Genomic DNA, 13,521 nt, shown 5'->3' on the forward strand with positions numbered 1-13,521 from the left:
TTTCTGTGCGAGGGCTTTCTCTAGTTGTGGCGAGCGGGGGCCCCTCTTCGTCGCGGTGCGCGGGCCTCTCGCTATGGCGGCCTCTCTTGTTGCGGAGCACAGGCTCCAGACGCGCAGGCTCAGTAGTTGTGGCTCACGGGCCCAGCTGCTCCGCAATAGTGTCTTTTTAAATTCGTTCCTGATGCCATGTCCCCAGCACCTTGCACAAGGCCTGGCACATCGAAAGCACCCTATAAATGTTCCTTTGCCGAATAATTGAATGAATGCACTCCTTAAATAATCTGCCAAAGTGGGAACAAAAGCAACAATGATTTCTTTTGGGATACGCTCTAAAGCAGCGGTCCCCAACCTTTTTGACACCAGGGGCTGGTTTCCTGAAAAATTTTCCTCGGATGGGGGGCGGGGAATGGTTCAGACGGTAATGTGAGCAACGGGGAGCGATGGAGAGCGGCAGATGAGGCTTCACTCACTGGCCTGCCACCCACCTCCTGCTGTGCGGTCCGGTTCCTAACAGGCTGGGGACCCCTGCTCTAAAGACAGCAATCACAGCTCAGTAACGGCACGCCAAGAAGTTGACCCACATTCCACCATAAGGAGGCCGTGAACCTTAATAACATTAACACTGCCCAACCCTCGGGAGGAAAGATTCATGCACACGCTGTCTATGGAGAGGCGCAGAAACAAGCTCAGGTTCTCAGAAGTGGCAGAGACGGTAAGACGGTACGGCCACGGCTACAGCGCGTACGCCACTAACACCGGGCTGCAGAGTCATCCTTCCGGAGAACCTCACCCGCCCACGCACAGGGCGGCGCCCAACCCAGCCTAGGCTCTTCAAGTTTGCTCCGTAATCTCTGAGTTCACTCACTCCCTGAAGTTCAGCTCTCATCAGTGTTCCAGAGAACAGTAAAGACAGAAAACACAGGAAGTTCGGTGGGAGACGTGTGGTGACATCTCTATGCCACCGTTTCCCTTTAGGTCCTTCTTTAGGAAGAAAAGATCACAGAGTCTGAAAAATTAATAGTAACCTGGAGAAACGGAACTCAATAAAGCCAAAATACTTCTTCAGGGGACCCAGAACTCATCTTATCTGTAGATAATGCCAGTTTTGATTTTTTTTCTCATCATCCAATCTAAGAGAAATTTAAAACTAAAAAGGCCAAAATTAAAACAACGCTGTAATTTTAAGGTTGCTAAAACGGCTTTAGTGAGTGTATAACATAAGAAAATTATCATCACTAGCAAAGAAAGAGGCAAGTGTTTTGTTTTTAACGTTAATTTTGACATTCAAATTTTTAATCCTCAATGCTGAGAAGCTGTAAAATCCTGGGGTGCAGTAGCGAAAACAGGATCTGAGTTTCATTATAACCTGCTAATTAATATGGCAAAACACAACAGCAAGACACCAGCAAGAACAGGATTCTAACCAAGTTGAGGCCTGTGTGAAACAGCAGAGAATCCCTCAAATACCAGAGAAAGAAAAATGCCAAACACTGTATTGCAATATCTCCCCTGGACACAGTTTGCTTTCCAGTAAAAACGAGGCTAGGCTAGCGGTTAACTTTGTACCAGCATTTTCCCCTCCTCTGCATTGACAACAATCACAAACCAATCTAGCCTTAGGACAGCTTCGCCTTCAATGAGGGAAGAATGGGCAGAGGGAAATCTCCTATTTTTTTATCCATGCAAATTGGGTGGTATTTCAGGCACCATCTCCTCTACCCAAAGAGCCAATAGTATTTTTTTTTTTAACATCTTTACTGGAGTATAATTGCTTTACAATGGTGTGTTAGTTTCAGCTTCACAACAAAATGAATCAGTTATACGTATACATATGTTCCCATATCTCCTCCCTCTTGCGTCTCCCTCCCTCCCACCCTGCCTATCCCACCCCTCCAGGCGGTCACAAAGCACCGAGCTGATCTCTCTGTGCTATGCGGCTGCTTCCCACTAGCTAACTACCTTACTTTTGGTAGTGTATATATGTCCATGCCTCTTTATCGCTTTGTCACCGTTTACCCTTCCCCCTCCCCATAGCCTCAAGAGCCAATAGTATTTTGAGGGAAGCAGGTGTTGGCCATCCATTGAGTCAACCAAAAATTGCTTCATTTTCAAATTCACAGACTTTTTATATGATATCACATCTGCCCATTTTTCTCAGTATCCAACAGAATTGTTTTCTTATAAGTTCTTTTATTTATTTATTTTCTGCTGCATCACGCGGCATGCGGGATATTAGTTCCCCGACCAGGGATGAACCCGCACCCCCTGCGGTGGGAGCACGGAGTCTTAATCGCTGGACTGCCAGAGAAGTACCTTTTGTGTGTGTGTGTGATAAGTGCTAACAAAAATTTTTTAAATGAATTGGGATATAGTAATACTGCCGTTAGACCAGTTCCCTCGAAATTTTTCTACTTAGAGAGAAATATTTAATGTGAAAAGCAGACAGATGTTTAAGTTAGTAACTCACTACGCGCTCATTGTCAAAAACCTACTCTGTCTATCCATATATTAGGGAAAAATATGTTGGCTATCATTTGGCGATAAGTGTTTTATGGGCTCATAATCTTCGGTCTAGTTAACACCAATTCTAGCAAAACATCCTAAGAAAATGATTCAGTCAAGAGAAGACTTACATTCATTAATCTACTCCTTACAATATGTTTACGTAACACCAACCGAGTAGACAAAATACCCAACTAGAAAGAAATAAGCAAGTGGTTAAATAAATGTAGGTTTCTCAACCAACGGAAATATTAGCTGACCATTACAAATTACAATGGTGCAAACCATGTCGTATTATGCAAAACATTTTTATAGGCTGCCACGTAAGTAGAATACATTCTCCGCACAAGTGAGAGATAGCTCAAATTTTCTGATTAGGACACAGGAAAAATCATGAGCCCTTCATCAAGGTGTGAACTGTGGCCTACTTGATCACAGACCCTGTTTCCTGGGTCTCTATGGTCCCCTGACGAGCTTTCTTCATCCCTCCCCTGTGCTTTGCTGAACTGTAATCCTTGCCTGCCAGATGGTCCACAGGGTCACTTTAAGACCCAGCTCCATTCCCATCTCTTTCACAAAGCTGTGTATTACCCTGGAGTGAAAGTGCTTTAGATTCCTTAGCACTGACTGTCATCTTCTTGATCATAGTATTTGCTTTATCTTCTCCAATAGACAGTGAATTCCACAGAGAGAGTTACTTTTAGTGCATGAAATGACTCAAATATATGATTTTGAATGAATGAATGAATGAATGAATATTAACTCCTCATAGCAAGGACCATTTCTTTTCTTTGTATCTACAGTACTTCCCACAGTACAGGCCAACAGTAGATTATACATAGCTCTTTACTAAACAGTTGAATAAATGAATGTATGTGTATTGTTACACGTGACTGCTGGCTCCAATCCTGGGATGCGTTTTTCTTCCCCATCCCTTTTCCACCTTCTCTTTCTATGAAAGATCAGAGAAGCTTCTCTTCTAAAAGCAGTACTATGCATGAAGAGAACTTACCCAGGTCAAACTGGCCAGAAATGTAGCCACAAGTCTGCCGGACCTCCTCACTGTCCCAGCCCAGGGGGTACAGGGCACAGCCAGCACCGATCAACAGGCCTGCAAAGAGAAAAGACAACGGGACTTTAGCAATGCCCCTCTGCAGCCCTAGATAAAGGTACAAGGGAGAAGAAACCAATACAGGCAATGTGACAATGGAACATGGGGTCTGCTTTTGGGAAAGCACCAGCCAAGCTCCCTTTAGTGACCTAAGTTCAGTTTGATTCCAAGAACAATTCCAAGTCTGCTTAAAAGGGGGTGGGAGGTGGGAAGAACAACCTTGACAGACAGCTCAGTTTGGTTCCAACTTCCCCTTTTAAAGCATTAAAAGCCTTGCAAATCCTGTTTAGGGGGTACAATCCAGAAGCCCTTTTAATCACTCTTGTAAAAAGCCAACCCATTCCACCCTCAATCCATGTAAACAAGTAATTCGAGAGCCAGCAAAAGAGCCTCACTGGTTATGCATCATCATTCATTAGATTGCTTTTTCCAATTTAAGAATCAAAATAGAATGTTTCAGCATCATCAAATTTTTTTGTCGTACGCGGGCCTCTCACTGTTGTGGCCTCTCCCATTGCGGAGCACAGGCTCCGGACGCGCAGGCTCAGCGGCCATGGCTCACGGGCCCAGCCGCTCCGCGGCATGTGGGATCTTCCCGGACCGGGGCACGAACCCGCGTCCCCTGCATCGGCAGGCGGACTGTCAACCACTGCGCCACCAGGGAAGCCCACATCATCAAATTTTACCAGGGGCAGAGACAGCATAAAGATTTTCATGAACCACTTGAGCACACTGATTGAACTCGTGGACCATGCTATGGTTACCATGCTCCCTTGAGAAGTTGAGAATCACCAAGTGTCCACGCATCTTGGAAACACTCAAGAACACAGACGCTAACTGTGACTTCAGTTCTTCTTGCAACAAGACCAAAAGGTTTGATGAGTGAACTAAAGCAAGTGACGGTTTTATTTTAAGTTAAGGTATCACGGCAGCTCACCCTGAGCGGACAGCTTTCGACTGGTGAGTCTTTAGTTTTACATCAAAACCTACCAATAATATGGTTTTATGAGAAGCTGAATGAGACTGAAGCACTGACCAATCCAATCTGAGAGCTAATCTGAAAGTATCATCTTGTCACATCAGTCAGCGAGTATTAACATCACCCGTAAATCCACAAGTGTGCTGAGCCAGTGGGACCAATGCATACACAGTCTGACTGTCTGCAGGATTGTGGGTTAAGAGGCGCTAAATAACGGAGGCCCCTAAATTAGAAAACCTGTTAATGTGGTAACGTATAGGCCGAACAACAGTGTCCCCAAAGGCATCTAAGGGACGCCTTCAGTATTTCTGGATTGAGTCTCTTCCTGTCCCCCTTTGGCTTCTCCCCTGCCCCTGGTGGATGACTTGAGTAGTTGTAACCTGTACAAACTGTCTGTTTCCTCGCAGGCATCTAAGGAGGAGCTGCTTTCTACCCACTCCCCCAACCTCTATGCCAGCTGTGTGGAGAGACAGCCCCCAGAAACTGACACGTTTTCCACCCTGTTGCCCCTCCCTCTGATCCATCCCTTAGACCCCAGTAAAACGAGCATCTAATGCAGAAGGGCTGTGATCCGAGGGAATTGCCTGCAAAGAATCACTGCAGCTGCAATCACAAATTCCAGGATCCCTGTATGCAACTGTGTAAATATGAATTGTGTTGAGGCCAAAGAATAATTCGAAAAGCAATGATACGAGGTTTGCTGACTAAGCAAATATCCCAGTGACCAGTTTCCTTAGGCTTTTTGCCTTAGGATAAAAGCTATAGCATTCTGAAGACAATTCCAAACTAGCGTTATCCACCATCAGGTAAAGAGAGAATTAATGAGGATGCCAGAGTGTGTGTAAACTGAATTCCATGAATGTTGACTAAATAATGTGGCATCATTTCCATGCTACTCAGTTCTTAAATTAATAAGTAACACCACTTTTTGAGATCTGGTGAGTAATTTTTAAATGATGACACACGCAGAAAGGCCGTGAGGTATAAAATGTTCAAGGGAAGTAAAATGAAAAACAGTAGAATTTAAAGCATCAGTATTCCCTCTATCTGATAGGCAAACAAATGATAAAGTCTCAATTGCTAATGTTCTTACAGTATGGCAGAAAAATATGTGTCATGTGTTCATGAAAGAAGCTGCTTTTTTTTGGTTTTGTTTTCTGTTTTGTTTTTGTTTTTATCAGAATTTATTCTTAACTTCTGAAGAGAATTGCTTTTATTTACAGTTATCCAATGCCGGTTGTTGTGTTTATATGAATTTCTTTTTAAATTTTATTTATTTATTTAATACAGCAGGTTCTTAGTAGTTATCTCTTTTATACATATTAGTGTATATATTTCAATCCCAATCTCCCAATGCATTCCCCTCCCCACCCAAGAAGCCGCCGCTTTCGTCCAGTATAAGGATCCCAGCATTTTGCGAGACTAAACAGAGAGGAACTTTTAAGTGCCTGTTATGGAGCAAACAGGCCTGTGATTCTCTAAGTGGTACAACGCTTGGTAGTCAGGGTTCTTCTGTGTAATAGAATATTGGGCTGTCTTTGTAACAGTACGAAATATGGAGTCAACCATATAAATTAGAAATAATTTTACACATAGGAAATCTGTGTTAGGTGTAAGAATTAAAAAAAGAAAAATACCATGAGCGTATGTTCACATTAAAAAAGTATTCAGTGGAGGGCAACTAACTTATCTGGATTTTAGTATTCATATTTATGTAGCCGTTGTTTTGTCATCTGCTAACAGTGAAGATACTGCAGATTCTGAAGATGTGGGGAACATTTCTGGGAGAAAAGTGCATGCTGCAAACTCCTCAGGCTAAGTGATTGTTGCAGTGATTAGGTTCCATAGGTGAACGTCTGGCTTCCCCACTACCTCGCTACTATTATACATTAAGGTGAAAGCAAGTCTCGGGCCAAATTCAGCCAACTACGCAACAAGTGTTTACTAGCAGGCCGGCACAAAAAGCGATCATACGACCAATGCTCTCAACTCAGTGAAACCCGCCCTCAACTCCATCAGACAGTCACTCTAACAAATACCTTCAAAACACAATAACTACAACAATTATTCAGATAGCAGGATCAGGGACACTTCAGGTCAGATGACACAGGATCTTCCAGTTGACGGAATGGGAGAGGGTGCAGGAGTCGAGTTCTAGACCTGCCCTGCCCCACGCAGTAGCCACGAGCTACACGTAGCTATTTAAGTTAGGGATTTCCCTGCCGCTCCAAGTAGTTAAGACTGGTGCTTTCACTGCCAGGGCCTGGGTTCGATCCCTGGTTGGGGAACTAAGATCCTGTAAGCCATGCGGTGCAGCAAAAAAAAAAAAAAAAAGAAAGAAAGAAAATTAAGTTAATTAAAACTAAATAAAAATAAAATTCAGTTCTTCAATTGCACTAGCCACATTTCAAATGCCTAGTAACCACATGGCGCTAGCGGCTACCATATTAGACAGTGCAAACACAGACCATTTTCATAATCACAGAAAGCGCTATTGGAGAGGGCTGCTCTAGACCTAAGACACCACTTCAAGAGGATGGGAAAAAACCTGCCACTCTAAAATGTCCCTTTGGAATGTGCATTATTTCTAACTAAAAACAATCAAGGCCCAAAAGATTCAGGAAGAAAGTTTGACCTTCCCCTTAACTGCCTAAAAGAATGTAGACAGAGGGCCCGTTCCAGGAATAGAGCTATCACCAGAGATATTTGCAAAGAATACGGGAAGTGTGGTGGAGGAAACTACACAGGGATTAAAGATCAGAGTTCACTCTATGTCCCACTGTCTCTGCCCAGCCCAGTAAACATTTATTTACCAAACACTTGCTTCTCCATCTCCATGTAAATTGCCTTCTTCCCCTCTGAAGCCCCAAAGGACTAACCCCCAACATTCTCTTTGTCTTAGCTGAAGATGGTATTTCAAGTCAGTGACGGTTTTGCCATTTCAGGGAATCAATCACTCGGTTTTTCCTGAGTCTCTCCCCATGTACACATGTTATTAAACGTTTGTTTGATTTTCCTCCTCTTAATCTATCTCATGTCAAGTCAATTTAATTCTTAGGCCAGCCAGAAGAACCTAGAAGGGTAACGGAAAATTTCTTCCCCCACCCCGACACTGGGCTGGCCAGATTCTTACACCTATGCCTGACACTGCCTGTTAACAATCAAAATCATCCTTACTCTTTTAGATTCTCCCTTTGTGGGTGGGGGTGATGGGTGGCTAGAAGCCAGGAAACTACATTTCAAAAACTCTCCTGCTAGCAGAAGTTCTGGCTCATAGTCTGTCAATGAACAGGTAAAAGGGAGGAATAAACCATATTCCCCATTGGCAGCTGCAGCCAGGTGACATGCTCTTCTGCAGACAGTAGACATGATATTTGGGGTGTGACTTCCTGGCATCCCTCTCAGCCTCAACTCTCTAAGGGCAGATCATCAGCTGTCCTCACCTTTTTTTTTTTGATAATTTTTGATTTTTTTTAAAAAAATTATTTATTTTTGGTTGCGTTGGGTCTTCGTTGCTGCGCACGGGCTTTCTCTAGTTGCGGCGAGCGGGGGCTACTTTTTGCTATGGTGCGCGGGCTTCTCATTGCGGTGGCTTCTCTTGTTGCACAGCACAGGATCTAGGAACGTGGGCTTCAGTAGTTCTGGCACGTGGGCTCAGTAGTTGTGGCTCACGGGCTCTAGAGTGCAGGGTCAGTAGTTGTGGTGCACGGGCTCCGGGCCTGTGGGATCTTCCCAGACCAGAGCTCAAACCCATGTCCCCTGCACTAGCAGGTGGATTCCTAACCACTGCCCCACCAGGGAAGTCCTGCCCTCACTTTTGATCCCTGCACTTCCTGAGCTCCTGAATTCTTCAAAGCAGCTTCTCTGACCTCCACTTCCCCAGACCTCCTAGTAGGTCTGTGAAACTTTAAATCCCTGGGTTACATTCCCTGCTGCCTGAAATACCTAGAGTGGTTTCTTTTATTGGCCAATCCCTGGCTGGTACGTGCCCTACTTGTGCAAGGGCAGAGGGGCTGATACGAATCTTTCTATCTGTCCATTACTTAAACATCCATTTTCTCAATTAAAAATGGTCTCAAATACAATTTATGCCAATTACTAAACCTTGGGGTAAGTATAGTGATATTAAAAGGCTTTGTGTTAACTGCCTCTGTGGTGTGATCTCTGGTTAGGGAACTTATGCTAATTAACTTCTAGAGTGTGGATTTCAAAAGAGGATACATCAAATGTTAACTAACTGCCTTAATATTGGCATCAACTAGAATTGTATCGTCTATACTGAGTTACTAATATTGTAAAGTTAGAGAAAATTAGGATTGGCATATATGCACTACCATGTGTAAAACAGATAGCTAGCGGTAACCTACTGTATAGCCCAGGGATCTCAGCCGGGTGCTCTGTGGTGAGCTAGGTGGGTGGGATGGGGGTGGAGGTGGGGGGTGCGGAGAGGGAGGTCCAAGAGGGAGGGGATATATGTGTACACATAGCTGATTCATATCTTTGTACAGCAGAAACTAACACAACATTATAAAGCAATTATACTCCAAAAAAAAAAAAACCACCATAAAAATGAGAACATCATTTTAATGGAAGAAATCTGCCATTGTTCAGTTTTAGCAGTGTTAAGTCTTAGACCATGTTGTGGAAATCAATATTTGATGGAAACATAGTTTGAAAATCCCTGAATTAGATACCACTTAGATATGATACTGTGTGCTGAAATGAGGCTCAGAAAATATTCAAGAATGTGAAGTGGTTGCCCAAATGAAATCTTCGGGACTTAATGAGTTTTTATGGCTCTAGCTGACTAATTTACTCCTGGGGAGTAAACGGTTCAATTAAAATCTCTGGCTCACAAACTTTTATATTATCTACGTGGATTTTCTCTGTTACATTTATAAACCCTGTGGTTACCTCATGGGGCTTAATTATGTGGTATTTTAACCAAATTCCCATTTCACTGCCATTACAGACATCATGAAAAAAAGTCACACTCTGTGAAAATCTGTGCATATAGGAATGGAAGTGAGGCAAGATGCTGTGAATCGGAGGAAACAACCTGAGGAAGGTGGTAACAGAGGTGGGTGGTTGGAGGAGATGTGAACTCATTGGCAGCTACAGGCTCATTTGCAATTAAGAAGTCTATTCTTGCAATCCTAAAGACTTTGCAACTTTTAAAGGGTCATGCGTCAATCACAAATTAGTGTAAATTAGTTCAGTCTTTAGTTTTCACGGGGCACCTCGCTGGAATCAGTTATAGGACATCACAGACTATTGGAAAGGTCACTGTGTAGGAGGTCTTGGGAATTTATTCACTTTAACCTGAGTCCTCTAGGGTTTTGGCCTCACCCTGTTCAAGATAACTAAAATGTCTGAAGAGCCAGGTCAGTGGAATGACCTCGAAGGAGAAGCCAGCGTTAATGGAGAAGAAAGAGTCCGGATAAATGCAGAAAGGTGGATGCTGGGAGCTGCGCTGTGATGCTGTATTATCCAAGGGGTCTGCCTTTAGCCCCATATGGGCTCCTGGGCCTAAATCTTAGGACACACTCTGCCTGCCCGTAAACTGCCTTGGGGAGAGAGAGGGTCCTAGTGGAAATGCTATTCATTTTCGCACCACGCTGGAGATACCTGCCATGATACTAATTATTTTTTAGAATTTGAGTGTGAAGTCTGAAGTTTGTAAAGAGCTCCGTGGTCAAAGTAAGAAGAACCCGAGGCTGGGAATTTTCCCTTCTGCAAACCATTTTCTATTCAGTCGGTACTTCGCACTCAGCCAACGGAATATTAACATAACAATTCAGCTCCTGCCAAGAAGGCAAAGCAAACCTCCAGTTAGCCAATGCCAGTCGCTCCCCACAGGTGGTAAGAATAGAGTCCTCGTGTTAAACTCATAAAGTCTTATTTTTTTTCCAGGCCACTCTTGAAAGATTTTATGTGACCTCACTTTTTTTCCATGACTATCGCTCCAATCGTTTCCACGGTTTATTATTTTTTTAAATAGCCTGACTTTCCCCACCTATTGCCCCTGGAGTGGTCACACAAGCCTTTCCCATCAATTCATCTTTTATGTTTTTTGGATACTTTTATCCATCCTCCAGTTCCTTTATCTTCCTTTCTGCGGCAAGTGCTGAGGGAAATTGTTTTCTTTACTTTTCTCATGAAAGCTGCTCGGTCTCGTAGCCCATTATCTGGACTTTTCTTTGGAAGAGGCTGGCGTATCTCCAAGTCACCACATGTTAATTTATGTACATGATATTCACCCATTTTCAGCCCCCGATAACCGTCCTTTTACAAAATGGAACAGCAAAATAAAGCCAGTAGTGGGGAGGGCACAAGGGCAAGGGCCAGTATTATAACTCTTCGGACTTTGAACGCACAACGAGAAGGAAACTACTGAAGTATTCTAGAAGAAGGAGGCTTGGTTAGGCTCTTGTAAGCTGTACCTCCTTTCACAGTGCTTTCTGAAAACTGAGGCACTGAGGATGCAGGAGGCTTGTCCAAGGACACAGAGCCCAAATCAACCCCAGGGCCCCCAGGGCCCAGTCCACAGCTCTTTTCCACCTATCGTGATCCCGATGCTTGGACATAAGTCCACTCCAAGCTCACACACTCTCTGCCCACAACCTGAGTTCAGGCCACACGTGTTGGATTTGAACAACATGGTGTTTTCCTACGTCAGATTTTTCACCGGCAAATCCAGATTTCTTGACTCTTGAATAACTGAAAGATATGCCCATCCTGGGCCTACATCCAGCTGGCTGAAGCCAGGTCGTGGCGGTCCCATTAAATGGCTCAGGCACCCTGGCCAGTTCCCCAAGGCATATCTGACTGGGGACCACTGGTTCTCTGAATATGTCTCAAACGACCTCATCTCTGAACGTTGAATCACTCCTCTCTAACTGAGACACTTTCATTCCTTACTTACCTACACTCAGACCCCATGAACATACTAGCTGTTAAGGTGTAGAAGCCTCAGCAGGCAGCTTGCCCTGGCCACCCCAGCAGCGAGCTACAGGTTCCACTCCCTCCTGTGAGCTCCTACTGGGATGCGCTCTGTACCATTTATTCGGGGTTTACCACCTTGCACTGTAGTTATTTAAGTATCCTGTTTCCTGAAAGGCCAGAAACTCTACTGTATGCTTATTTGCATCCAACTCACTGGTTCATGATATTGGTTAAATACTAAACAGCAGTGATTCAGTATTTACAAAAGCTTCAAAATAATTATATAATAGTTATCTAATAGTTAATAGATGATATTAAATTGCAGTGATACTATTTATTCAGTATTTACAAAAGCTTTAAAATAATTATATAATAGTTATCGAATAAATAACAGACAATATTAAATTGTAGTGATACTGTTTTTATCTTTTTTTTTTTTTGCGGTACGCGGGCCTCTCACTGTTGTGGCCTCTCCCGTTGCGGAGCACAGGCTCCGGACGCGCAGGCTCAGCGGCCATGGCTCACGGGCCCAGCCGCTTCGCGGCACGTGGGATCCTCCCGGACCGGGGCACGAACCCGTGTCCCCTGCATCGACAGGCGGACTCCCAACCACTGCGCCACCAGGGAAGCCCAGTAGTGATACTATTTATTCAGTATTTACAAAAGCTTCAAAATAATTATACAATAGCTAGCTAATAGATAATAGATAATTGCCTTTATTTAGCAGAGGAGGAAATTAAAGCTTCGAGAAGCAGGTTCTTACTCATGTAGCTACGAAACGGTAGATCCAGGCTCTTACTTTTAGGCCAGTCTGAGCTAATTCTCCTCACCACCACCTTCTAATGACGCCCAGACCCCAAAGTGTTTGTGGTCCCGGCTCTGACCTCACCTCCCGTGTTCACATGTGTATTGAACCCGGCGTATAAATGGAGAAGTAGGGATGGAGTAAAAGATCAGGAGAGATTTCAAGTCACCAATTCTCTACCACTGACTCTGCTTTAGCGACAGGGAGCATTTCTGCTGCTGCCTGCTACCGAAGACAAGGGACAGGCTCCTGCGAACCCTACAGATTCCCCCTTCCCTGGATGCTGGTGAGGGAGAACCCGGATGTGAGTTTCAGCACACAACGAGCTCTGTCCACAAAGAGCACGTTGAGGCATCAAGATGAGAAACGGATTCTCCCTCGTGAGAAGTTTAGCCAAGGAAAGCATATCTTATCATAACGCTAAAACATAATAAAGAAACATGACCACTTCTGAACTATCAAAAATACTTTTACAAATCACAATAAAACTATTTCTTTGCTAAAAACATCCTGCAGAAGAGAATATTCTTCAGGTTCTCTTAAAATATTTTCCAAAATGGCTCCTCGATTCTCATGCCTTCCCCTTTTCCAGTTCATGCAGCAGAAGACGCAGAAGACGTCAGGCGCCAGAATACCTGCTCCTTAGCTCAGGGTGAAAAATCACAAGCTGATTTCAGCCAGGAGTGACGTGTCCTCTTTGCTCTTTCTAGAGTCCTAAGCAACCATTGGTAGAAAAATTAAAGTTGCTTCAAACAGTGCAATGTGGGGGAAATTTTGTAATTCCTATGCAACAGTTTTCTGGTAAATTACATCTGCTCCAAAGCAACATCTCTCTAACCCTAGTAATTAAGAGCACCTCATTTCCACTGTTTCACCTCTTTAGGTCTCCACTTTTCTTACCTGTAAAATGGGGGTGGGAGGGACCTCCTTCTCAGGGTTATTGCAAGGATCAAATGAGGTAGTGTACGTAAAGAGATGGGCACCATACTCACAGTAAGAGTTCAATGAATGGTCTCTACTGCTAAGCTTTGGACTTTGAGCTGATGTAGGGGAGGGTGGTGGATCTGGTTCAAGCCAATGTGTGCTTGTACTTCTCTCAGAGAAGGTCCTCTTCTTAGAGCGCAGAGAGGGTTCCAGCAAGGATGTTCGTGGAACCGAGTCAGGAACACTTGCCCCGGC

General features: G+C 44.0%; 1 protein-coding gene across 3 annotated transcripts in view; it reads right to left on the bottom strand.

Moving 5' to 3' along the window:
• Positions 1 to 13,521, bottom strand: part of LHFPL6 (LHFPL tetraspan subfamily member 6) — a 242,219-nt gene that overhangs the window by 25,841 nt on the left and 202,857 nt on the right. For all 3 annotated transcript variants that reach the window (XM_060128962.1, XM_060128963.1, XM_060128961.1), the window contains one exon: positions 3,515 to 3,613. In XM_060128962.1, the coding sequence (XP_059984945.1) occupies positions 3,515 to 3,613 (99 nt within the window). The remainder of the gene's footprint in view (positions 1 to 3,514; positions 3,614 to 13,521) is intronic.

This window comes from Lagenorhynchus albirostris, chromosome 18 (assembly GCF_949774975.1).
Source record: "Lagenorhynchus albirostris chromosome 18, mLagAlb1.1, whole genome shotgun sequence".
Lineage (NCBI taxonomy): Eukaryota > Metazoa > Chordata > Mammalia > Artiodactyla > Delphinidae > Lagenorhynchus > Lagenorhynchus albirostris.